Consider the following 27,716-nt stretch of genomic DNA (forward strand, 5'->3'; position numbering starts at 1 on the left):
GCCCAGGACTAAGTTTTTTTGTAGTATGTGTTGGTGGACACTGCACACCAAAGCAGCAGTGGAAATGAATGCAAGCCGTACTGAGAGTGAAAGTAGTGGGTTGCTTCCGTGAATCTGTTGTCAAGCATGAGATCACTCAGGCAAGTCAGTCCATTCCCTTCCCCCATTCATACACACACACACACACACACACACACACACACACACACACATCAACATCAACCCCTGAAGAAAGAGCAGCCTTTCACTGTTCAGCGCAATCTGCTCATCATTGCTACAGCTCTTAGTGTGTCTTTTTATTTTTTCTAATCTTGTGGACGAGGCTCGATCGATCTGTGCTGCATCCTCTCTGGCCGTTTCTGTTTACTCAGCCTTTGATGGCGAGCATTCACGAGGAGAGGAGTTCCCATCATCACAACCCAGCCAGTCATGCTTAAAAAGGCTCAGGCAGAGGCGATTCTCTTTCAAGCATACATTCTTTTATGTTACCCCTTTGAAAACTATTATTAGTGTTGTTTGTTTGATTGATTGATTGATTGATTGATTGATTGATGTGTATCAGAAGTAGTTGCTGTCTTTGTTTTACCAGGATTGTCTCTTTAGATGTCTCTTTCAAGCTTCAATCAATAGGACTAGTAAGCTATGCATTGGTTGCCCATAGTCACATCCTACACATAACCGTAGGTCTAGTACAAAGGCTACCCTCCCACAGAATGTATGTTTTCACAATTATTTTTAAGAATAATGTTTTTGTTTGAAATGGTTTGTTCGTTTGTTTCGTTTTGTTTTGGTTGTTTATCCTCATTCTCCTCTTGTGGTGCGGCTGATCCCATCCCCCCGTATGCCTTGCTGATTTACAGACACAGTTTAGGATGTGCTCCGCAGCCATCATGGCAGCCACACACGCAGTCGCATCACAGGCTCGACCTCTATGATGAGCAGGAGTGGGATGACTGTTGGGATGGAGACGCGTAAATCTGTCGCGCTTGTCTCGGGTGCGGTTCTTTTAAAAACGGCGCGGCTGTGCTTTCCACCTGCTCTGCTTGATGACGACTCGTTTGTCTTCTGAGGGACAGCGTCAGCCGTCGCTCGCGTGAGTGATGGAGAGGCGGGCCTACAGCTTCCTGTCTTATTTACTGATGTGAGGCTGTTCTGCTCATGGCCTTTGGTCGGCCCATGATTTATAGTGTCTATTCAGGCAAATGGAATGAAATGGTTTTTACTGGGTTTGTGTGATTTGCTATAGTGTTGTGTTTTTTTATGTTAGGCCTACTGTGTGTGTGTGTGTGTGAGAGAGAGAGAGGGTCTGTGTGACTGTGTGTGTGTGTGTGTGTGAGAGAGAGAGAGGGTCTGTGTCTGTGTGTGTGTGACTGTGTGACTGTGTGTGTGTGTGTGTGTGAGAGAGAGAGAGAGAGAGAGAGAGAGAGGGTGTGTGTGTGTGTGTGTCAGTGTGTGTGTCAGAGAGAGAGGGTGTGTGTCTGTGTGTGTGTGAGAGTGAGAGAGGGTCTGTGTGTGTGTGTGTGTGTGTGAGAGAGAGAGAGAGAGAGAGAGAGGGTCTGTGAGGGGGTGTGTGTGTGTGTGTGTGAGTGATTGAGAAAAGGATGTAAGATTAGTAGTCAGTAGTCAGTGTACTTGAATATTAAGCATGTATTGTAGGCCTACTGATTTACGTTTGTGGGCTCAGAACAGTATGAGAATATGATGAGCTAACATACTGTATGTTCATGGTCTAAATGTTTTATGTTTCTATGACGGTGAGAGATGGCTTTTTGTAAAAAGTTGTAGCTTATCCTAACCTGTATTCTAAAAACGGGCGGTAGTGGCTAAGGAGCTGGGCTAGCATGCCCTAAGCCTGAAAAGTTGTGGGTTCAATTCCCGTCTTTCAACGTTGTGCTGCCCTTGAGCAAGGCACTCAACCCCGCGTTGCCCTGGGGAGAATGACACTTTGGATAAAAGCATCTGCTAAGTGAATAAATGTAAAAAGCACTTGACTCCAACCCAGAGCTTCTGTCATAGATGGAAGGCATAGGCCTAGACCAGAGCTGCCAACCCTCAAGCATTCGATTGGTGTAAGAGCGCGTGGAGCCAATCGAATGAATGAATCTCACTCTCGATGTGTTCTCTCGGTGCTCTGAGATTCTGACACACATGCTCATTATCATCAGCTTCATATCACCTCTCTTCCCTCTGGCTACAGTGAGGGCAATGGGGGCCTGAGCACCATCTTGCTCCTGCTGCTCTCCATTCACAGTGTTTCCCCTACAGTGTATTTAACAGCGGCGCAGCGCCGCCGCTGGATTTTCAGCGCCGCTGCAACATAATATCACGAGATTCACTTAACACACTGTAAAAGCACAACGGCCAACGTCATCTCGAAATTGTTTTCTGAAAGTCTTGAGTAAGTTAAGTGCATCAAATCCGCACTTAGCCTCTCATTATTCAGGACATATATGCGGCATGATGTGTCAGGTGATTACAAGCCCAAAGACAAGTCTGCAGCCCATATGGCTAGCCTACGTTCTGAACACGGTTACATTGTTTAGCTATCCGACTGATGGGGTCTTGCTAGACTAGAGTGAGTTGTATGGTAACTGTGGGAGTGATGTAGAAGAAAAGTGAGTATTTACTTTTTTATACGTGGGTTTGTTGTTTTGGGACTGAGAAATAGACTACAAGGTGAGCGTCTGGCTACGTGCATGCGTGTCAGCATTAATGGCCCCCCAACAATTCAATTCAATTACCAAAGAGCCTTAGAGATGTTCTTTGAAAAGCCCAGAACAATTAAGTGCTCGCAGATTGGGTGTGGCCTTTGCCATTAAGACAAATTTAAATAAATTGTAAATAATCTTTTTCTGGGTTGTGCCATTTCATTTTTCTTCTATCATTTTTAACCAATAATGTAAAAGAAAGCTGAAAATGTCCACAAAAGAAATAAAAAAATTAAAAAAAATGCGCAACAACCCCCCCCCCCAAGTAATAGCACCGCTGCTGGAAAAAATTCTAGGGGAAACACTGATTCATTACACTGTGTCTGTGCCCCTCCGTGTTGAAAGTTAATATCGTACCATAGAGCTTACTGCTGCTATCGTACAATAGAGTGTACTGCTGCTATCATACCATAGAGCTTGCTGCAACAACAGCGGCGCTCGGGGAGCAGTGAGGGGTTAGGTGCTTTGCTCAAGGGCACTTCAGCTGTGCCTACTAGTCTGGGTTCGAACCGGCAACCCTCCGGTTACAAGTCCGAAGTGCTAACCACTAGTTGTTGTTGTTGTTGTTGTTGTTATTTGGTGGGGGTAGGTGGGAAAGCCCCTGGTGTAACAGGTTTGGTTTGGAGCTTCCAGCTGGATCATGGCCAGATGGCCATTTCTGCTGACTGGATTTCTTTCTTTCTTTCTTTCTTTCTGCCGCGGCTAATGAAGTTAAACTGCTTAGGCTGCAAAGAGGCGGCGGGACCCCAAGATGTAATTAGAGGGAAAAAAAGAAATGCAAGAGTTGGGTGATGAACCCAAACAAAGCCAATTTTATCTATTGAAAAAGTGAAACAAAAATATGTCTTTATGAAGAGAAATGGTGATGTGTTTGTTATTAGTTTATGAAATTGGCCACTCCACAGCAGAATGAATGGCAGCGTCCCCCAGGGCTCAACATTAACTTTTAAAAGTGGTTGCCAGTTTGACAACCAGGCATGAGGTTTTGGTTGCCAAAGCCAACCAAATCTGGTTGCCACTTGTAACAATTTGGTAGCCAAGGGCAACCGGGCAACCATTAACGTCGAGCCCTGGCGTCCCCTATAATCACATGGGAAAGGCGCTATCTGCAGAATGTTAAGCGTAACTGGACTATTGGGCAGCTACTATGTGCAGAGAAAAGAGCAGACCAAGAGGGGGCTTGGTATCAAGTGGAAAGATAAGCTGGTAACAGGACTGACCTGCCAGTCAGCAAGATTGGATGAGTGTTTGCGTAGTTGAGAGCACCTCAGCCCAAGCGAAAATCGTGTGTGTGTGTGTGCGTGTGTGTGGGGGTCCGTCCCGGAGAAGTGTGCACCCTGCGAAGTGCACTTAAAGTCCCATTATCTCCCTCTCAGGTGTGGCTTTAATCAGCATGCAGCCGGGTGATCCCATGCTCAATGATGACAGGCAGCTTTAATGAGCTTTGAAGTAATCAGGGCCAAAGGGATAAGAATCTTATTCCTCCACGCTCCACCACACCGGCGGTTCAGACAGACAGAGAGAAAGAGAGAGGCTGTGTGTGTCTGTCTGTCTGTGTGTGTGTGTGTGTGTGTGTGTGTGTGTGTGTGTGTGTGTGTGTGTGTGTGTGACAGAGGGAGCTGGAGAGCGAAAGAGAGGCTGTGTGTGTGCGTGTGTGTGTGTGGGAGACAACAGACCCAAAGCAGCAGCTGCAACAGTGCGGTCGTCGTGGGCAACAGGGTGCTTGTGGCTCCTCAGGTGCCCGCGTGTGTGTGTGTAATAACCCGGCTAATTCCAATAATGCCAAGAGTCTCTGAAGTAGGTGGGTGTGTTTTGGTGTGGTTGCCTCTGTGGCTGGCGAGGGTGCGGAGGCTAAAGCTGAGGTTCTGACCGACAGGGACTTGGTGGTGTGAGGGAGAGCGGACCCGGCGACCCAAAACTCAACGTTTCATTAAGATTCATGAGGTCATTTGATCGCCGTGCTGTCGGTTGTCTTCTCTAGCCAGGGCAGAGGTAGCAAGTGACTCTCTTTAAGCCCCATGCACTGTACATTGGCTATGTGATGCAGGTTGCTTTGCCAGTTGGCTAAGGTGCTATACAGTTGCTTTATGGGGTTATTCTGTGTCAAATCAGACCGAATCCAGCAAAGCGGTTGCTGCACCGTATCAGATTTTGCTTTACCGGAACGGTGCTGCAGTTTTTTTTTTTACCGCTAATGTGCAGCAGTCGTTGACGTGTGTTTCCCCACAGCAGCAACTCATAGCATGCAGAGAGCTGAGGTGTGTGTGTTTGTCTAAGTGTGATCATTAAAGCTCTCAGTGCAACAGAAGGTGACAGAGGTTTGTCTAAGTGTGATCATTAAAGCTCTCAGTGCAACAGAAGGTGACAGAGGTTTGTTTAAGTCGTGACGAGCAGGCTTAAGCTATTCATGTTGGAGTTATGTTTTTCTAGAGATATATGAAGTCTGTGTGTGTGTGTGTGTGTGTGTGTGTGTACGTGCGCGTGTGTGTGCGCGTGCTTAAGATAATAGACCTACAATCATCTGCACATGATTTTTAATTTTTGAACCAAGAAACAACTGCAGTGATGGTAAACATGGTAAGCAATGATAGGGTACCACAACAACTCCTGAAACACAAACAACAAGAAGATAAAGAGTGTATTGTGGTGTCTTTGAATTGCATTTTTTTTTTGCCAAAACTAAAAGAACTGATTTCCTCAAGCCGTTAACATTTTTATTCAGACTCTTCATATGCAAGGCTAGAGAGTAAACCCACCACCAGTCAAGTATTCTTCTAGTAGACTTGAGTGTATTCACACTTTGAGCACCCAGCTGCCTGTTGAGCTCCTTTGAACTGCTCACCTGTTCTGCGCCGTGCAGGAGCTCTGAATGCCGGCTGTGTGATCATATGATGCTGACCTTGTGCCAACCCCACGGGGTAAGAGCCGCTTTGCAATGCAGAGGCAGCAGTAGCAGCACCGACACTTCAGAGCAGACATCGCTATTTGCATGAGAAAGAATGGAGAGCGGCACAGGAAGTGTGTGTGTGTGTGTGTGTGTGTGTGTGTGTGTGTGTGTGTGTGTGTGTGTGTGTGTGTGTGTGTGTGTGTGTGTGTGTGTGTGCACGCGTATGCTGGGAAGGGTAGGTTAATATTTTGTAGCTGTTCTGTTCTACACTTGTCAGCTTTTTATGTGTCTTGCGATTCAGATTTGCATGTTTTCCACTCGGGAAACGTCTTCTCTGACAGTCTTCTGTGCGGCTCAGTTGACAAGGCATTTGTGTGGAAGTCAGCCTCTTTGTGTTTGGATGACATGCCTTAAATGGGAACTCACTACCAGTAATTAGCCAGACCCATAAAACACCATAGTGCTGCCGCACTTAACACTCCGGTCCGTCTCATCAAGCACACTCTTTTGACTGATTTTTTTCAGTAATGTGTTGCACACCCGGAATTTAACAGACTTTAACTCTTTGGCTCAGACTAGCTCTTCTCTTTTGCCAAATGGTAAACTTTTTAGAGTGCCTCATGGCCTGATATGTGGTCTAATTTTATGTCCTGCCAAGTGTGGACTCCAGATGGTCTGTTGCCCTGGAGCCTGGGTGGGTGGACAGTGGACCGTTGCCCACCCTTGGTTTGCCCCTTTCGCATGATATAATGGACTACCCAAATGCCAGCACGAAACAGGTCAACTGTCTTCAGCTATTCTTTCTGAGTGGCTGGCCATCGAGGTCAGAGATTCTCCCTCTCCCTCTCTCTGACTCTATCCCTGTCTCTCTCTCTCTCTCTCTCTCTCTCTCTCTGTCTCTCTATCTCTTTCCCTCTCTCTCTCTCTCTCTCTCTCTCTCTCTCTCTCTTTCCCTCTCTCTCTTTCTCTCTCTCCCACTCTCTCTCTCTCTCTCTCTCTCTCTTTCCCTCTCTCTCTTTCTCTCTCTCCCACTCTCTCTCTCTCTCTTTCTCTCTCTCTCTCCCTATCTGTCTGCCGCTGGCATTGGCTGGCCACAGTGTGGTTGGCTCTGGGCAGCCTGAAGTCCAGAGAAAGTGAGTAGCTGAGGTAATCGAACTACATGCCAGCGATCTGGTGTCACCTTAATCAGGTTAATGTTTTTATTGACAGGTAGCTTTCGTGTACTGTACCTTTAATGCAGCAGTAATGGCCTCTGCTCTTTTTTTCTGTCGACTGCAGTTCTTTCCAAATATCTTGGCTTGTAATAAATAATATGGATGTGAACAAGATTACAATGAAGGATGCGTGGACCGTTTGGCTTGCATTAACGTTGGTGTCGCCAATCTGCAAGGCACATTTCAAATGTGTGCCATCTTGAGACGATGCAAATGTTTCATGGCCAAGTATCTGTTCCTAAATACCGTTTAAAGCATAGAAAAGAGCTCATGACTTTGGCTAAGTGTGCATTGAAACATGTGGCATTTGCAGTCTGCCACGATTCCTACGGGCGAGGCTGCAAGTGCAGTGTGCCGTTTTTCATCGCATCTCTCTTTTGTGTTTTTTATCGTAGACACATGGGTCCAGACAGTAGTGTAATTGAATAATATGCCCATAATTGTATAATATGTGATGGCCAATTTAGTCTAGGCACAGTCACAACAGACGTCTTAATTGACAAGCATCTCTTTCTAACATTCGTTGGGCACAATTTCTCTCTATGTCTGTCTGTCTGTGTCTGTCAACCATCCTCTCTCCATGTCTCTCTCTCTCTCTCTCTCTCTCTCTCTCTCTCTCTCTCTCTCTCTCTCTCTCTCTCTCTCTCTCTCTCTCTCTCTGTCTGTCTCTTTCCTGATAGATAGTTGTACTGAGAGCAGCTGTTCAGCATCAGTACAGCATTCTGTAGTGCTGGGCGGTATACCGGTTCACACCGTATACCGGTGTATATTTTCGTTATGATATGAATTTTTAATATACCGCCATACCGGTGTATTTTATTACACAACGTTTGGAACGCTGCGCTGCGCGACAGTGTTTCAGACGGGACTTTTTTCACACGCACACATGGTGCCACTGCGAGGCATAGTGAGGGTAAACACAAAACACCTTAAGTTTTTCCCCTGAAGTATGACCCTTAAGGCTTAATTTCTCCTTAGGTAGGGGGTTTATTTAAGGGTGTTGCACAGAATACCTTAAATTGTTTCTTTAGTTAAGGAAAAACGTTAAGGGATACTGCATTGAAAGGGATTTACCATCATGAACATTCTATTGAGATTGTTCAACAGCTGTAACTAGCTGGCTAGTAGGTGATGTCGTTAGTTAGCAATCCACCGAACACAGTGGAGTTTAATGTTCTTATTATTCATCTCACCTTAAGAATATTCGCTGAAATTATCCAGGTAGCAAGTAAAGCATGTGATAGACATGCACTGAGCAATACTAGCTGGCTAGTTAGAAATGATCCTGACTGTCATCAGTGCACCAAAACAAACTTTTTTGTTAATGTTTTGCCTAGCGAACCGAACCGAAGCTCATGGCAGGCTAACAAGACATCTACATGAAATTAACGTTAGCTTACCACTAACGTCATGTAAACCACACAATAACATTAAGGCATGTTTCTGATAGGCCTATTTGACAGAGTAAGCATATTAGCAGAGAGGTTTTATTTTCAATTGTATTATTTTCAAAAAAAGTATCATTATTGCAAGTTGCACTACTTTTTGTATTGGTTTTATACAAGATGTTTGTGACATTTGCACAGTAAAAGTTCTGTATTTTGACAGCAATTGTCTTTGCATTCTGATTAGATTCTTCATTAGAATCACGAGTGGCTTTTTGTAAACAGCATCATTTTCTGGGGCCATGCAAAACTGCATTAGCCTACCACTAGTGTGGAGTTATTCTACATCATGACAGTAAAATAGACCATCCTTAGTCAATGTACTGCAGCAATTCCTCTTTCAACCTGTAGAAAATGCTGTGAACATCTGATTATGCATGAAAAAAAAATACCGTCATATACTGTGAAACCGTAAGAATTTTGAAAAATACCGTGATATACATTTTTGGTCATACCGCCCAGCACTAGCATTCTGTGGAGCCAGTCAGTCTCATACGACTCACACTCCCTCCTTATCAGCCTGCACTATCAGTAAGCCCTGTCTGTCTGTCTGTCTGTCTGTCTGTCCACTCCCAGACTCCTCTCTCATGTCTTGGCATGGCTGGGTCCAGGTCCCTATTTCTGCCCATGTATAACTGCCTCATCAGCCAGAGGGAGCTAATTACCTCCGTCTCTTCCTCCTTCTGTTCACACCTGCCAGCTCTTGGCGCTACCACCACAGTCATTCAAAGGCAGTCTATTCTTTGATTACACCTTTGGCATAAGTGTGGGTGTTAGGCTTAACAAAGGGGCACGTAACTGTACCGTTCTGTTAGCATCGTGTCTGCTGCAACAATTAGCTTCCACTGCAATCAATGGAACTGGCTACACCAGATGTGATAGCGGCGCGTACATTAAAAAAAAAAAATTAGACCAGTCTTCTAAAACTGTTTTTATGTGTCGCAACTAATAGGCTGCGCTCCCCCACTTTATTGGGCCTTCAGAAAGAAGCCTCGTTCCGCCACCACACTCCTCACTATGTTCAATAATGTCTGGAAACATTCAATTGAGCTTTAATTCAGATTATATTGAATTTAAATGAGTTTATAGCTCACATTACACTCCTGAGCTCACAGCAGTGTGAGAAAGAGGAGACACCAAATCAAATCCTGTTCATTTCCCTGGTGAGAAAAGAACCCAAACACCAAACCCTTTCATAAATTACTTTCCTCTTACTTGTAAGCCACTTTCCTCCAACTTTTCAATTATATTCCTTTGTTGTTCCCAGAATCCCTAAAAGAATGAAGGGGATCTCTCCTCTCTTGTGCCCACCTTGACAGTAATTGAGTTTATCAGAGATAAGGTCAGACAGGACCTGGGTAAGCAAGGTAGAGGATGTCCTATATCCAGGAAAAGTCCTTGTCAGGATTTGATTTAAGATTCATGCAGGCGTTTTGATGGGCGCATCAGTATCTCTCCCCTGGCTGCTCTGTGAAAGTCAGTGGCTGGGTGTCCCTTTCTGGTGAAGTCTTAAAGTAAAGAGTAACACAATGCTAAGAATTCCCCTTCTTATTAATGGACTGTATGCCACGACTCGTATTTCAGTCAGCACATTTATTTCCAGAGGAGCTTCAGCAGCGGTATCTTCTGCTATATTCTGCTCCTTTCTTGTCTATGCCCAACAGTGCAACTCTTTGCACGCGCATAACTCCTCGCATAACACGCGCATAATTCCTTCAGGATTTTAACATGCTCATTCAGTAGGTGTAACACCCATCCAGGTCAGTGTAAACAGGTGCGCTAAAACTGTGCAGGTTTTGGTCAATCGGAAATGTTTGTGCTGGCTGAAAAGCCTTCCAGGAAGTGTGTGGCATATAGGCCTAGTGCTAAGGGGGTACCCTTTGTCTAAAACTGAGGAAAAGGGTCATGCTCCTACCTGTGACATTACATAGTGCAATGATAGATACTTTATTGATCCCCAAGGGGAAATTCAAGGTCTCAGTAGCATACAGACATCACACACAACATGCACTTACAGCAGAAAAAGTAAATATAAGTATATACATATAAACAAACTCCACTGTGCAATAGAGACAGTAGAAGATAAGAAAATACTAAATACTAAATTTACTATATAAACTAAATCCTGGTGCACATCGGCAATGTCAGAGACTCTTTGGAGATTCTCCTTATCGTCAGTGTGGCATCAAAATGAGCTTGAAGATTTCAAGGTAAAACAGCTACATTGTGTTGCTGTAATTAAAGATGCAGTCATGCAGTTTACCTGTGACTTTCAGTGACCAATACAATTGCTATGCATTTATATAGTGCTGGAGACTGCAAAGCAGGGCTCGACATTACAGCAATTACCAGTTGCCCTTGGCTACCAAATTGTTACAACATTTGGTTGGCTTTGGCAACCACAACCTCATGCCTGGATGCCAAGCTGGCAAAGCTGGCAACCACTTTTAAAAGTTGACGTTGAGCCTTGCTGCATAGACTAGACTACATTTACACTCATGGCACTTTACAGGCTAATGCTTCACATGCACATACTGGCAGCGGAGGCTTCCTGCCATACAGTATCTACTTGCCTACCACCAACCTGCGTGGCGGTAGCAGTTTTGGAATCCAATGTGTTGCTGACTTTGGGCTCAAACCGGCTGACTGACTCCCCTCCCGCCCGACCCTCTGTCGACCCACAGCACACGTTGTGTGTGTGAAGTTTTCAGTGTCACAGATTTGGATGAACACATTTCTCCGAGCTTCTAACTTCAGCAAAACGGATCAACGATAATCGTGAGTCTGTTTGCATGTCTGAATTTAATTGTGCCGTGCTGGTCTCTGCCGCCCTGAGTTACTGTTCTGGCATGCACGTGTTTGCGCAGACATTTAGAAACCTTGGAGCAGCAAGCCAACGGCGCCCTGCCCAGTTTTTCTTCTCTCTCTCTCCTTGCCAGAGCTGAACTGCCATCCAGACACACTGAGCTCTCATATCTATTCCCAGACGCAGTGAGTGTGTGCGTGTGTGTGCCACATCACAAGATTTTGTTTAGAATGACCCCAACTTCTCTCGCTGATTCACTTTCGCTTGGCTAAAGAAGAAGTCATGTGTCTCTGAGGAGGTGTGTGTGTGTGTGTGTGTGTGAGAGAAGACCTGTCTTTCTCACTGCAGCCTTCACTGCCAGTAGGCCTGTAGCTAGTTGCTGAGTGTTTTATTATGTAAGTATATATTTTTTTTGGGGGGGGGGGGGGGGCTTTTATGCCTTTAATTGACAGGACAGTGGAGAATGACAGGAAGTGAGTGGGAGAGAGAGCAGGGGTAGGATCCGGAAAGGACCACGGGGCGGGAGTTGAACCCGGGTCGCCGGCATATAGTGCAGGTGCCCCAGCCAGTTGCGCCATGGCTGGGGCCTAGTTGCTGAGTGTTTTGATGCTTTTGATCCTGTTGTTATGATTATATATACATATATACAAATATATACAGTGAGAACGTATTGAGTACATACTTAGACCATAACCAGAGGGCATACTGTTTTAGAGGCCTGCATAGCTCCTCTTTGACAGATATGCATTTGAATGTTATGGTGCCACAGAAACCATTAACACAAATACTAACTAGTGCTTATAATGTACGTGTGATGAAGAATTGCATTACACATAATCCAGTAACCCAGTCTGTCATTGTGCCTTGTGGTTTCTGGCACGTAGGCTATTTCTGCCTTCTCTTATTTGCATCTACTTGAGCCAATGTCTGTCCCCTGCTGCGCCGGTTTTAGATGTTACTGTGTTGGAACCATTGTCATCAAATTATATTGTTACCTACTTGTGCCTAGAGGGGCCTGTATACAAAAGATTGAATTTGTTTTTGTTTTTGTTTTTGTTTTTTATGCCTCCACACCAGTCTTGCCACCTGGATCTCCTGAACGCGATATCTCTAGAACGCCTCAAGGCACGTGCTTAAAATTTGGTACCCATGTTCAATTGGATTCAAAGATTTAATTGATTTTTTTACCTTCAACAAATGTCAAAGTTGAAGGTCACTTTGACCATTGAACGCTATATTTCAGGAATGCCTTGAGGTAGGTGTTTCAAATTTACGAAGGGAAAAAAAGGAAAAAAGACCAAGCAGAGAATAATGCGACTCGGCTCATAAAACTTTGAGTAAGATTGTTTTTCAATTCCTGTCTCTTCTCCCTTATTGGATTTCAATAAAGCTAATCTGATCTGGCTCACTTTGAATGCAGTCAATTCAATTGGCTTATACATCTTGAGAGAGTAACAATGGGACCTTGTGCACAGAACGAGTCTTTTGGATAGAGATAGTCTTGCACTGAGAAACGTGCTTATCTTGGCGGATCAGTGTGACAGTGTGCTTGTGTTGCAGCAAGTCTGATATTTTGCAACTCCAATGAAATCAACCAATGAAGCTACAGGATGTTTGAGACCCACTTCTGTCGTGGCAAAGTTGTCTTGACATGCCTCTCTAGCAGAACATGTTTTGACATTCTCTTTAATTAGCTATCAGTGTGTGAGTGAAGGCTCCCATCCACACACTCAAACACAAGCACATACAATTCAAGCGCACACTAGACACACACACAAACACTTATTCATTTAGCTGAATGCTTTTGTCCGAAGCGACTTATAAAAAATAGAGAACAATCAAGGTACAGTGGAAATAGGAAACAATAGTGTTACAACACACACATTCACACACACACACACACACACACACACACACACACACATACATTCTCACACACACACACACACACACACACACACACACACAAACCTCACACACCACATCACAGAAAGAAGTTGTCCCGGCGTGATGTGACCTTTTAGTTTTCATGACAGACTGATTTCATTGTGTGAGTGTCTTCTGTTGTAATTGGTTAAATGCTTTGATACTGTGAGCCATCATGTCATAACATCAAGTGAAGTTAAATCAGTTTGTATATATTTGTATAGCGCATTTCACATGCACAGAGTGCAACCCAAAGCGCTCCACACATAAGACATTGACACAAAAGACAAAAAGATGCCGGATGGAGCGGCGTAGTCGCCAGCGTACCCCGACACAAACACACAAATTTACAAAATAACAAATGATACACAAGACAAAAGATGCCAGACGGAGCGGCGTAATCGCCAGCGTACCCGAGACACCTAACGGTAGACATACAAGACAGACAACAAAACAAACAATTCAGACAGCTCGCAGGTCAGCAACAGCTAGGCGCCTGCGGCAGTTTTTTCGCATAGTAGAACTTAGCCTTGGTCCAGCTGTCCCGAGAAATCCCCTCAACCAAGTGCGGCACTGCTCACGGATGGATGGAAGGATGTCAGAGGCCGAGCTAGCCATAGCAAGCTCCCAATGGAGTAACGCTAACAAAATTAGCCGACTTGGAAGCAGTAAAATGGCGCGAAAACGTACGTAAATGACGTAAATAAAGACAAAATACATTTAACTTGACAAATCAATAAAAAAAATGACATGACATTAAATAAAATTACGAACATTACATAAAAACAAACAAAAACATGATGCCAGATGGAGCGGCGTGTCTCGCCAGCGTCCCCGTAACCTCATTAAGATGTAGGTTAAACTTGAGTGACAGGCATCTGTGAGAATGATGACACATTTTATTTTTCAAAGTCAAAGATACTATCCCTTCAGTTACCATCAAGCGAACATTCTCATACATTGTGATGTTTGTGCTTAAAGGGGGGGATTACAGTACATTAGCCAGTGGCAAGCGGCAGGTTTCCTATTGTTCTCTATGGTTAGGCAGCGGAACGGTAGCAATGCTGGCGTAACGCTAGCGTTGAACAAGCTGAGCGTTGAACTTGGTTCAACTTTCAAAGCGCAACGCAAGCGCATTCAATTGACAAACCGCTTGTGTTGCTTAGGAATGAGATAAAACTTATTATGGTCTGAGCGTTGCGTTACGTTTGCCGCTGCCGCTTGCCGCTGGCCGATGTGATCCTCTGAAGTGTCCAGCAATCCAAATGTTTGTCAGTTTGTGTGGCTGGCTGGCTGGCTGTCCACCTGAGTGCTATAGTTTGTTTGTTTGTGTGTTTGTTTGTTTGTGTGTTTATTTGTTTGTTTGTTTATTTGTTTTGCAGTCAAAGGTGCTATTACGGTTTATTGCCCTTACCTGAATGAATTCATACAGACATTCAAGTCTAATTTTCCATGCATTACTCTCACTCTCTCTCTCTCTCTCTCTCTCTCTCTCTCTCTCTCTCTCTCTCTCTCTCTCTCTCTCTCTCTCTCTCTCTCTCTCTCTCTCTCCATGTCTCTCTCTCTCTCTCTCTCCATGTCTCTCTCTCTCTCTCTCTCTCTCTCTCTCTCTCTCACCCAGAATTGGATCAGTGAATACACAGTCAGACTTTTAAGTCTAATTTTCAATATGTGTTTCTCTTTCTCTCTCTCTCTTGCCCAGTATTGGATCAATGAATACACAGCCAATCTGGGTATCGGCGTCTTCCACTCAGGAATCGAGGTCTACGGCAGAGGTGAGTACAGTCCAGCTAGCCTAGAAATGTAGACGCATCCTAGCGGGGTAGTCTATCAACTCTCCGTTGGCTTGCGAGCTGGAAAAATTAAACTTCGATAAGGCCAATCACATCGTGTATAGAGTCGGTAGGCGGGCTTAACATAATGATTGATGGCAGAGTTACAACGGTTCGGCGTGAATTCCCTGCTACTTAAAAACAAAGAACATGGATGTTGCTGTTGACGAACAGCGTGACACGAATTAAGCTTTTGTTAAGTTGCCAAAAGTTTGAACTAGCCAGCTAGCTCCGCTGGTGGGAAAACGCATGGGACTCATGAGTTGTAGCGCTATCCTATTGCGTGCAGAGGGAATTTGAAAGACAGCCGATTATCCCGCCCCTTGGACTGAGCACTGCGAATGGTGAGTCCCCAGACCCTACATCTTGATGTGGGTCTGGCTCGTCAGGCTACAGTTCAGCTGTATAGACCAAAGATTCTAGAATCTTTGGTATAGACCCTTTCAACTGCATAAACAAACATGTGTGTTTCCAAGGCAACTCCAGTGGCACAGAAAACAACATTGAGCTAATGGTAACTTTGGGACAAACCAAAATAAAATAATAAAAATAAAAAAAAAAAATGATTAAAGTCGACCTTTTGTAGAGCATTACGCTAAAGTCTGATTCATTTTCATTTCAAAATATCTCTCTTGGTTTTGAACGTTTCAACCGGAAACCCGCTAGGAACAGATTGAAAGGGCCTATTTCCCAGCTCTCTTTAACACATCTTTCAAAAACAAAACCATAAGAGCCTGACTGGGATAACACGTGAAGTATGAATGTGAACATTGTCTGTACTGTTTCACCAATCTGTATGAAATACATTTATTCCCACCCCACAAACAGCCTATTCAGTTAATCATATTTAGCCAGAGGACAAGTATTGTTGAAGTTTCAGCAGATGAGCAGAACTGTTCTAAAGGGTCTAATTAAGAACTTCAATATATTATTTGTATGTTCAATCAGTGGTTTTCAAAGTGGGGTCCGCAACCCACAGTCAAGGGGTCCGCAAAATAATTTGCTTTAAATGATGAAGTTCATACCTGCAAACTAGTCACCTTTCGGCAAAAATCGCCGTTTTTGAATCAAAATATGTCATTCACGTAAATCGTGTAGATCCGAAGAGTTTTCTTTTCGGGGGGCGGGGGGGGGGGGGGTCAACTTCCCATAGTCTGGAGTGAGACTATCGTCGATTTCATGCGAGATTTATAGGCAAGTGATTGGCCTCTCTGTGCTATTTTTGAAGACCTACCTATCTGTTGTTTCTGAGGGCGGGCTTTATCGCTCTCACTTTCTGTTACGCATAGCCTGCCTGCTATGGCCTGCAGCAGCGATATGACCAAGGAAAAAAAGAAAATTAGCTAGCTAACAAACACGGGCCACATGCTACAGTACACTCTCTCTGACTATAAACTCAAGGTAAAACATCATATTGTTAGGATACTTTTCTCTTGCCCTCGGTGGGTTAAATGAAAGACTTGCTGAGGTGAGGTTAACAAGTGTTTACTCGCAAATTCACGTTCTCGCAGCTGGCCGTTTTGAATTGCTTTGCGAAACAAAACGACTCTGCACTGAGTACGATTGTGAATTTAGCTCGGCTTAATAGTTTAATATTGTCTTGGAAAGTTATTGCTTGTTCACAAGTTATTTCCTTTAGCATGATATTTTCCATGTGTCGATGATGGTTAGACATGACGTTCTCAGGGAGGGCAGACCTTTCCAAGGCCAAATGGAGTTATTTGCAACAAATCTGAAAGTGGACCTAGCAAAATATTTTGACTTGCTCAGTGATAGGTGTTTAATTTGTTTGTTTTCTGTGTAGCATATAGATCATAATTCTTGATAATTAGCGCGCAAACAAGTGAGACCTAGGCTTCTAGAGTAGACTGACATAACGCACCTATTGCTGAGACCGGCCCCTTTAGTTGGAATGTGAGCATTGCAGCCTCAGTAGACACGAGAGGAGCAGAAAGACACCAACATAACATGAGGGATAGATGTATTTCTTCACAAAAAATATCAAATAATAATGGATTGAAAAGAGGTACTAATAAACCAGACATGCTAGAAAAGAGACCAGAAAATGGATATCCACAGTCCCTTTCTATCAACACCTGTGATTTTTATAAATAAGGATTAGGCTTTAAAACAGATTGTCAACATTTATGTTGTTTGGTCTGTTTTTGGCTGCATACATGAAGGCCAAGGTGGGCAATGTGTTTTCCCTGGTTTGAGGTAATACTGACATTTCTTCAAGAATGGCAGGTCTGAAAATATCTTCTCCATTATTAAGTTATTCAATTAGGCTAAACATGGCCTTAACTCAAAACAGCTGGTCATTTTAATATGTAAAAGTGTCAAATGCAGCCATATTTAAATTCTGCTTACTACACGTTTATTATAATATAATATGGTAATATTCAATATTCATTATTGCAGGTCTACCCATGTGCATGTAATGGAAATGTCGGTTATTCTCGACATCATTTACGTGTTAAAAAGTAAAATCTTTTTCAAATCTTTTTCAGCCCTTTTGAGTTTGCAGGTATGGAAGTTGAAGTTGAGGTAATTTCTACAGGCGACGACCCTTTTCACCAATAAAACAAGCAAATTGTGTCTATTTGCTCCCTCCCACATCAACATTTAACTTGAATCAAGTCAAAAAAACTCAGGTCAAAAAGAACCATTCTTATTGCTGTTTACCTTGGCTTACCAGCTAGCTAGCTGATGAACATGGAGAACACACCTGCTAGAAAACACAGGATAGTAAACCTGACCAAAACTTCAGAAAATAGAAATGACATGTGCTTAATTGTTACGATTAAGATGGGGTCCCCCCACAAGGGGTCCTTGGAGCCGAAAAGTTTGAGAACCCCTGTGTTATATAACACTGTGACCGAAGAAGGAATGTGCCTGCTTGATAACCCCAGTGAAATGCTTGTGAAGGCTGTTCTGTTGGTGATGTTTTTTGCCCACAAAGGTTGCTTTGTTAGTGATTTTGTTTTCTGACAGTAGATCGGCTTGGTTGTTGATTGCCTGCTGTGTGAAATCCACTACCTATAGCACCAGGAAATTAACATCTCTCCTGTGTGTATTTGAAATGTCATGAATAGGCCTATATGTGCTATAGGCCATAAGCCATCCCCCAGCGAAGCCTGTTTGAATTTGAATGGAGCGCTTTGGAGCGCTTATCAGGGATCTCAACGCAGCTGTGGTTGTGAAGGGAGCAGGTGGGCTGCGGTGTGGTGAAGTGCGGCAGACATGAGGAAATGAAGAGGAGGAAGAAGGAACGCTGACAACTGACAAAAAGACGTCACAAGCGCCCACAAGCGCTGTTTGGACATTTCTCATTTAGAAATGCTTAGTCGGCTTGACAAATACGGTACTTGTGTTGGCACAGCACGCACCAAAATTACAAAAAGAAACCACATTACAGTAAAGTTCATACAGTGGTTGAGAAATTATACAGGGCTGCCGACTCTCACACATTGACCGTGAGACTCACTCATTTGATTGGCTTCACGGCGCGTTTTCACGCCAATCTAATGTGTGAAAGTTGGTGCCCTGATTATAGTATGCTCGGCGCAACAACCCCCACCACTGCTATTTGGTAATTTACCTGTTCAAATTTCAGTCGTCACTTAAACCAGTGAAATACCTTCACATGCATTTTTAAAATAAGATCTACACTTTGTAACATTCTTGCCACCGCTAGCTCAACAAGCGAGGTTGCAGCCTACTGGTAATCTTTGTTGTGCATTGCTATTCAAGTTTTTGCTGAGTAGCTAAAGTTGACCTTTGACCTCAGTTACTAAACTTGACCTTTTGCCCTGACCGTATAAGGACACCAAAATGTAATGCTCTGATGACCTAACGCAGAGTGCCCGAGGGAGGTCTCCTGCTGTCTTAACTCAACGTGACTCGAAAACCCCTACATTTGTGAAATACTGCGGCTTCGTTTGTGTTTTGGTTGTCCTAACATTGATGGACGACAGAGTGAAGTATTTAAAAGGACCAGTGAACAGTCCTCAACAGGTGTGTGGCACAGAGCTAGTGTTTGAACAACAGAGCAGGTGGCTCCAGGTTTGAAGTTAAAGTAGACTTAAGGAAAGTGAGCGGGATTTAGCACTTTTTTCCAACAAGACCCAGGCTCACGCTTTGATCCACCAAGACACAGGCTCGCGCTTTTATCCAATGAGACACAGGCTCGCGCTTTGATCCAATGAGACACAGGCTCGCGCTTTGATCCAATGAGACACAGGCTCGCTCTTTGATCCAACGGTACACAGACAACACAACGTTGACTTTCTCGGGCAGCGACACTGCCACTGGTCCACCACACACATAATGCAGAGAGAGGTGTCATGAGGATAAAGCAGGCAGTGTCTTGTACCGTCACACCGGTGTGACTGGAATGTTGGAAAATGAACGCTCTATAGAATATCTGGGTTCATTGAATTCAACATAGAATTTTAGAACCTTGAATTGTTGCGGAACGGAATCTTATGTTAGAATGTTCAAAAACCCACACCTTTTAAGCGTTAAACAAACACTTTTTGGGGACAGTATTTACTGATTGCGAGTCTGCAGGGAACACCTGCGTGTGTTGGTGAAACGTCGTCCCTTCAGGTGCAGCTTTCCGTGTACTGGCCAGCGAGGGAAGTTATGAGATGAAGCAGACGATTTAAACTTGGGGTGGAGTGCTCAGGGGATCATTACTGGTGTGAAACACACACACACACACACACACACACACACACACACACACACACACACACACACACACACACACATTTTAACAATTGATTTATGTCCACACAGAAAATGTCACAGGGACACAAATATTAAGGATGCAGTACAATACATATGCAAACTCAAGGACCAGTGGCATGCAGCAGGTCTTTACTATATCACTCAATAAACATTTATACTCTGTTCTTAAGGGTCTCCGCTAGGGGTGGGCGATATATATCGTCTGCGATAATATCGTGATTGTTGTTTTAACGATGTGCAAATTGACATTATCGAGTATTTAAATTACTTATGGGGGAAAAAACTCTCGAAATTACGCAGTGAAGACTCATACATTCACAGGAGGTGTATGCGGGAGAAGCCCCTGGCTGCAGCAGTTTGAGTATTTTAATAGTCAGTTGTAAACAAAGAACTATTCTCATGTAACTCTTGTAAATGGACTGAAGTTAGCTCTAAATATCTACGTTTACCGATTATGCTAACCGTTAGCATCTCTATGGGATTTCTCATATACATGAGCCATAAGCTAACACATTAGTTTCTATTCTGTAACTTGGAATGCTAGCCTACATGATTGCAATTAAACAAAACATCGAATGAAATAACTGAGATGTACTCTGGTCTGCTTAGTTTTACAGTGAATCCTATGTAAAGGTTTGAAAGGAACTTCAGCTTCAGACTTTCTCTTGGGAAACTGTTAAGCCTATTCATCTTCTCTAATGTAGCTGGCTAGACCATGTCATTGCCACACACACAAGTGGGGGCAGAATTGGAAATGTACATAGAGTGACAATGCATTGGTTGATTTGGTTAAAAAGTCACAGGTTAGGTTAATAGTTATTATTGTAATGATGCTATTCATAAATAATGAGCTGTTAAGTAACTCAGACTTTAACAAAACATTTTTTTTAAAGGATATCGACTAATTATCGTTATCGTCAAAATCACAAAAAATATCGAGATATTATTTTTTGTCCATATCGCCCACCCCTAGTCTCCGCCATATGTGGCAGCTGCCAATAATAGCAGAGATGGCACCCACACACGCGTGCACATAAACACACACATGCACACACACGCACACACACACACACACTTGTTGGGTAATTCACTGGCGTCTTGAGAGCTTTGTGGGGAGATTTGCTTTTAGTCTGCCGGTCTCAGGGCTTTAAGCTCTTTCCTTGTGTTGTGTGGTGTTGGTTTAGTGTGCCTAAAGCAATCTTAACGAGCTAATCGCTCACACATTCAGTCTCGTATGCACTGTGGTTGTCTCCAGACATCCATTAGGCCCACTGTGTTTTGTAACAGTGTTGTGGCTGTGTTGGTTCTTGCGGCCTGCTAGACGTTCTTGTTTTTTCTTTTGTGCACGGTGCTGATGCGTTGCAGTGCAGCATGACACATCAGCTAAAAGGTCCTTCCTTTGAGATATTGACACATGCCACACTGCACTTGCCACTTGTCAGTTCTGACGATACTCATGCATTACTGCACTGTCCTGACGCTGCACTGTCCTGAGGATACTCATGCAACACTGCACTGTCCTGGCGATACTCATGCATTACTGCACTGTCCTCCTGACGATGCTCATGCAACGCTGCACTGTCCTCCTGACGATGCTCATGCATTACTGCACTGTCCTCCTGAGGATACTTATGCAACACTGCACTGTTTTGACGATACTCATGCAACGCTGCACTGCCCTGACGCTGCACTGTCCTGACTATACTCATGCAACACTGCACTGTCCTGACTATACTCATGCAACACTGCACTGTCCTGATGATACTCCTGCAACGCTGCACTGTCCTGACTATACTCATGCAACACTGCACTGTCCTGATGACACTCCTGCAACGCTGCACTGTCCTGATGATACTCATTCATTACTGGCGGCTGACTCTTACTAGGGCTGTCACTTTTGTGAAAAAATCTAGTTAGATTTTTGAGACATAAGTGTTCATTGAATCGATTGTAAAATCAATTTTCTATGTCTAAAGACGTTTCCATTTTCAACGCTAAATATAGGCCAATTCACTGACAACTAACAGGCATTAGGACGAACCTAAAAAGGGTGCTTGAAGACGCACAAGCCAGCAATATTTCTGATGATTTATTGGCATTAAGTTTCATGCACAAGGACAAACAGGAGTGCAACATTCTCGACAAACAATAAGCAGAGTGGACTGCCATAACATTAGTGAAAAATATTACTGCAGGCTTCAACGTGTCTGTGTTTACGATGAAAAATGTCAAACAAATTTCGCCTACGTAGGAACTCACGACTGCACAGTTTGCATACTGCTTTGTCCTTCTCCATAGTTTGATATACCCAAAACCCGAAGTGTGTTGTGTCCATATCGAACTCCTCAAGTTATTAGGGCTTATCACTCGTCTCTCTCATGTCGCACAGGTTGATCGCGTTGTCCTCCATTTTTGGGCAAAACACCAGCAGCACAGCAGCCGATTGAAACAGCAGTTTCCGGTGCATAAATTGGTGGGAATTTTCTTTTTAGCTTTTGCAATGCCTACTGCACTTTATTTTCTTTTTCTGCTTGTTTGTGGGTTTTGTTACATCTATCTTTTTTATTTGTTTAATTCGTTTAAAATGAAGTGTACATATTTGGTTAAAATCGATTCCCTATTTTAGTTTTCGAAACTGGTTGATTGGTTGGTCCAACCGATTGTGCAATCGATTTTCGAACGTAAAGTGACAGCCCTAACTCTTACCCCTCTCTCTCACCCATTCACATTCTCTTTTGCCTTACTGTAGGTTCCCACTTATTAACTGAGATTTAAACATTGATTTAGCAAATACAAGTCCACTATGAGGTTATTGCACAGGTGAGTGCTATACATGGGAATACAAATGTCCCCTATGAGGTTATAGCACAGGTGAAGGCTATACATGGGAATACAAGTCCACTATGAGGTTATAGCACAGGGGAGGGCTATACATGGGAATACAAATGTTCACTATGAGGTTATAGCACAGGGAGGGGCTATGCATGGGAATACAAATGTTCACTATGAGGTTATAGCACAGGGGAGGGCTATACATGGGAATACAAATGTTCACTATGAGGTTATAGCACAGGGAGGGGCTATGCATGGGAATACGTTTCTCTTCATTCTGATTAAAGCACTGATCTGACTGATTAATTGGGCTATTGGGTCTTGAGGTTGATAAACGATTGCGGTCAGTACGTGGTTTTGTCTTTTTTAACTTGCATAAAATGCCGCTGTTCAGTTTATACACAGCACGGCTTAGACACAGGAAATGTGGCCATGTTCTATACAGTCTATGGGCCATGTGCATCAGGTCAGCACAGAGGTGAGGCTGAGGATCAGCACTGCAGCATGTGTGAGAAAGAGAGACTGTCAGTCCCTCTGACAGATGGTGTGGATTAAACAGATAATTATCACATTAAACTTTAATAGGGAGAGAGAGAGAGAGAGAGAGAGAGAGAGAGAGAGACTGAATTGAACTGAGAGTTGGGTGAGATATCAAAATGATGGAGGCAGAGGATAAGCTGGTTAGAAGGTAAGCACAATCAACAGTGAAATTGTGTGTAGTGCGGTACCCCCACCCCCAGTCTTTGAGTGTGTGCGTGTGAGCGCGCACTTGCATCACTCTCTCTCGCTAGTGTGTCGGTGTGTGTGTTGCTAAAAGCAGCCCCATTGGAATTCCAATCACACCACATCACAGCAGGCAGCCCAATTACAGCACACAGGATTCGGACAGGGTACATTAGCTGCTAATGCTTAGCACACAAGAGGTGAGGAAGACCGAGGCTGAGAGGACCAGAGGGAGTCAGAGAAATGTGTGTGTGTGTGTGTGTGTGTGTGTGTGTGTGTGTGTGACAGAGAGAGGAGTAAAACGTGTGTGTGTGTGTGTGTGTGTGTGTCTTGACTAGAGATACCATGCCTCTCTAATCCTGTCTCAGCTTCCTTGCTGACTGTGTGGGCCGGCCGATACTGTCAGTCATGCCCAAGCCTTCCTCATGCAGCAGGCCTCCTGTCCTCTTACTGACCCACGTTTTACTCTCCTCTCTCACACACATACACACACACATTTTACTCCCCTCTCTCTCACACACACACACACACACACACACACACACACACACACACACACACACACACACACACATTTTACTCCTCGCTCTGTCACACACACATACACACACATTTTACATTTTACACACATCTCTTACACACACACACACGTTTTACTCCCCTCTCTCATACACACACATGGGCGGTGGCGATTAAAACACCATAATTCACAAAGCTGTCTTCTTTTAATGTAGGTATACCTTCATCAAAGGCTATACGTTTACTTCAAGCCGGGACAGGATAGGTCTGTTTGAGTCTATGTGCGTGTGGAAACCATAATTATTATTCCATTCTCACAGTTTTATATGGGCTTATCATGGTAAAGTAGCTTATTATCAGTTGGATTTATTTTCTCCTCCAAACTGCAAGGCAGTGCTTCACGTGTGCGTGCGTGAAGCTGAGAGAGGCAGATGGAAAGGAAGAGGCCGGCAGAGTAACATCAGTTGAACTTGTTACAGTTAGCCGTGGAATGCAAGGGCAGTTAGGCCCGTGGAATGAAAGGGCAGTTAGGCCGTGGAATGAAAGGGCAGTTAGCCGTGGAATGAAAGGGCAGTTAGGCCCGTGGAATGAAAGGGCTTTTTCGTAATGTTTGCTAAACCTATAGGAGCACTGTTTTCCTAAACTGCATTAAAACGTGATCCCTATACGAGGCGTTCCTGACTGTAATGTTAAAGATAGCAATTTGCGGGTTGCCTTGGGTGGGGTTAATATTTAATGCACATATTGGTAGGTCGGGTGGGTTGGTATAACAAACTCTTATTTGGCTACTTTTACAACCTTTTGTGTTGGCTTCCTGTCCAAAACTAACATTGGCAGAATGATTGATGCTGGACTTGAACCAAAGATCCTTACACTGTAGATCAAAGCTCACTCATCTAACCACTGTGAAACTGCAATCATTTTTAACACTTAAAGCCTCGGTTACTAGGTAATATTGTAATTCTTGATTCTTCTTGCTTAGCCTACAAACTGACGGTTTTATGCGTTCACTAAACAAAGATTATGGAAATTAAACACCACTTTTCTATCAAAAACCTTGTTGTAAAAGGCATAACTTGTTAGATTTAATACCTAAGTTCGCTAGCTCTGTGCCTGCCGACCCTGGCCGAGAGATGTGACGCAGGACGTCCCCTGATTGGCTAGTCAGTAGGCGATGCAATGTGTTGATTGGCTCTGCAGAAACCAATTTGCTGATTGGCTCTTCAGAAACGACGACAAAACACTGCCAAAATTCGTGTCTGTAAAAAAGTTTTGTAGCTTCGTAGATCCAGTTTGCAAACGAAAGATAGATGTCGCAGTTCTCCCAAGCTGGTCCACACGCATTCTTTTTTTGCACACAGAAAAATGAATTCCACAGTTACAGTACAAAACGGTTACACTTGTGCAAATCATATTCTCGAAAACAAAACTCTATTACACATGTGAATATCTTTTCACGGGCACACAATCTTTATGGCGTTGTTCTGACTCCATATCTCTTGCCCCCCCGGCTGCTGGGTACCCTGGTCATGTTGGGTGTGTACCTAGTTCATATAATATGCACCTCCCTGGTCATGTTGGGTGTGTACCTAGTTCATATAATATGCACCTCCCTGGTCATGTTGGGTGTAGGGTTGCAAAATTCCGGGAATTTTCAAAGTTGGAAACTTTCCATGGGAATTAACGGGAATATATGGGAATTAATGGGAATAAACTGGGAATTTTTAATATGGCAAGTTAGTCTATAACAGGGAACTTAAATGTAGTGGACAAAAACCCATCTTGCAGTCTAATATTAGTTAAAACAACCTGATTTAATACAATTTCAGTCGAATTTCTACCCTGCACATATGTCAATCATATGCACACAGCAATCGGCATAGGCTGCTAGACATAAAGGAAACCTATGGTGCGTTCATATGCATGGGGAAAAAATGTTCCAACCAATCGGATTTTGTTGTTGAGTGGTGTGGTGTATCTTGGGCAGTTCAGTATTGCTAGTTTAGCACGCTAGTAAACCATAGGCAAAGAATGGGATTCCCACTAGCATGCTAGCTAGCTTTGTATGCTAAGATAAGCACGCTAGTAAACCATAGGCAAAGAATGGGATTCCCGCTAGCATGCTAGCTAGCTTTGTATGCTAAGATAAGCACGCTAGTAAACCATAGGCAAAGAATGGGATTCCCACTAGCATGCTAGCTAGCTTTGTATGCTAAGATAAGCGAAAATACCAACATACAATTCATATTGCTTATTACGAAACAAAATGTTAATGTTTGTATATGAAACAGTTTGTATGAATTACCCCAAATTCCCAGTTAATTCCCATAAATTCCCATTAATTCCCATAATTTCCTTTAATTCCATGAAAGTTTCCAATTTGGAATATTTCCAAACTTCCCATGGTAAGTTTCCGGAAAGTTTCTGGAAATTTACTGGAAATTTTCCGCCCCTTTGCAACCCTAGTTGGGTGTGTACCTAGTTCATATAATATGCACCTCCCTGGTCATGTTGGATGTGTACCTAGTTCATACAGTATGCACCTCCCTGGTCATGTTGGGTGTGTACCTAGTTCATACAGTATGCACCTCCCTGGTCATGTTGGGTGTGTACCTAGTTCATACAGTATGCACCTCCCTGGTCATGTTGGATGTGTATGACAATGACAACAGTCACGCAGTAGCAGAAGTTTTCAGGCACGGCCGGAATGCAGGAGTGGGCTAGGGGATATTTAAGATTGGGAAATAGATCAATTATATACAGTATAATGGCTTTTACATTTTTCTGATAACTTCAGTCGCAGACATTTGCCTTGCATTAAGCCTTGATTGTAGCATGTTTCTGTCAGTTTAGTACTTTTTTTGTTCACTGAGTTGCATCACTGTAGTTCCAGGCTACTGTATTTGATTTTGTTACAGTAGACTCACTTGCCTGCTCCTGCCTAGTGTCACATGCTCATCAAATGTTATTAGCTTCTGTTGTGACTGGCGTGGCCTATTACTGTCCCTATTTAGCCCTTTATTGCCCAAATAATTATGAACGGCAACTAACCTGTGTGCATCTGGTGATGTCCTGAGCAGGCGAGCCTCTGGCATCTGATTGGGCCTTCACATTGTCTCTGCTGGCTTCTCTACCAATCAGAAGAAGCCAGTAATAAATTCATTATGACATTCATGATTGGTAGATGACGTAGTTGTATAAGTATAAGTATATATTTGATCCTGTGAGGTAAATTTGGTCTCTGCACTTATCCCAATCCGTGAATTAGTGAAACACACACAGCACACAGTGAACACACAGTGAGGTGAAGCACACACTAACCCGGAGCAGTGAGCTGCCTGCTACAGCGGTGCTCGGGAGCAGGGAGGGGTTAGGTGCCTTGCTCAAGGGCACTTCAGCCGTGGATGTGGACATGGGAGAGCAGTGCTCAACCACTTCCCCCGCCCACATTTTTCCTACTGGTCGGGGATCAAACCGGCAACCCTTTGGTTACAAGCCCGAAGCCCTAACCAGTAGGCCACGGCTGACCCTTAATTCCTCATGTGCTCGGCAGAGCAATGACGTCTCCATAGTGCTACGGAGGCTAGTTGGTCCGTTATGTGATATGTACCCGCAACTTCAATAGGGGGCTGAGGGTATTGTCATTGAGTCCGTCCATTGTGCATTCCATTGTGTGTGTGTGTGTGTGTGTGTCTGTCTGTCTGCTCATGTGACTTTAAAAAAGTACTGGTCCAATTTATTTCCAATTTTCATTCGAGATATTAGGACCTGCATGCAGGATTGTTTCCCTCCACTGACCAAATAAATACGTATAGGGATAATGGTCTACATTTGCCAAAATGCTCTCGTTTTAATGGTGTCTTCAAAGTCTGTACTGCTCTGAGTAGTGCTTACCTAGGGATGGTTTCCTAGACATACAGTAAATTAAACCTAGTCCTAGACATACAGTAGATTAAACCTAGTCCTAGACATAAATTAAATCTAGTCCTAGACTGAAAGCTTGTTTTTATTCATTATATTTATTGAAGTTCTCCTTTAACCTTGGACTAGACTTAATCCATGCCTGAGA

The 27,716-nt window shown here is 43.6% G+C and overlaps 1 protein-coding gene across 1 annotated transcript in view; it reads left to right on the top strand.

Annotated features, from left to right (window-relative positions):
* The window catches only part of desi2 (desumoylating isopeptidase 2), a 43,234-nt gene that overhangs the window by 3,979 nt on the left and 11,539 nt on the right, over positions 1-27,716 (top strand). Inside the window, exon 2 of the mRNA XM_042065815.1 lies at positions 14,689-14,761. Within this exon, the coding sequence (XP_041921749.1) occupies positions 14,689-14,761 (73 nt within the window). The remainder of the gene's footprint in view (positions 1-14,688; positions 14,762-27,716) is intronic.

Source organism: Alosa sapidissima, chromosome 16, assembly GCF_018492685.1.
Source record: "Alosa sapidissima isolate fAloSap1 chromosome 16, fAloSap1.pri, whole genome shotgun sequence".
Taxonomy (NCBI): Eukaryota; Metazoa; Chordata; class Actinopteri; order Clupeiformes; family Clupeidae; genus Alosa; species Alosa sapidissima.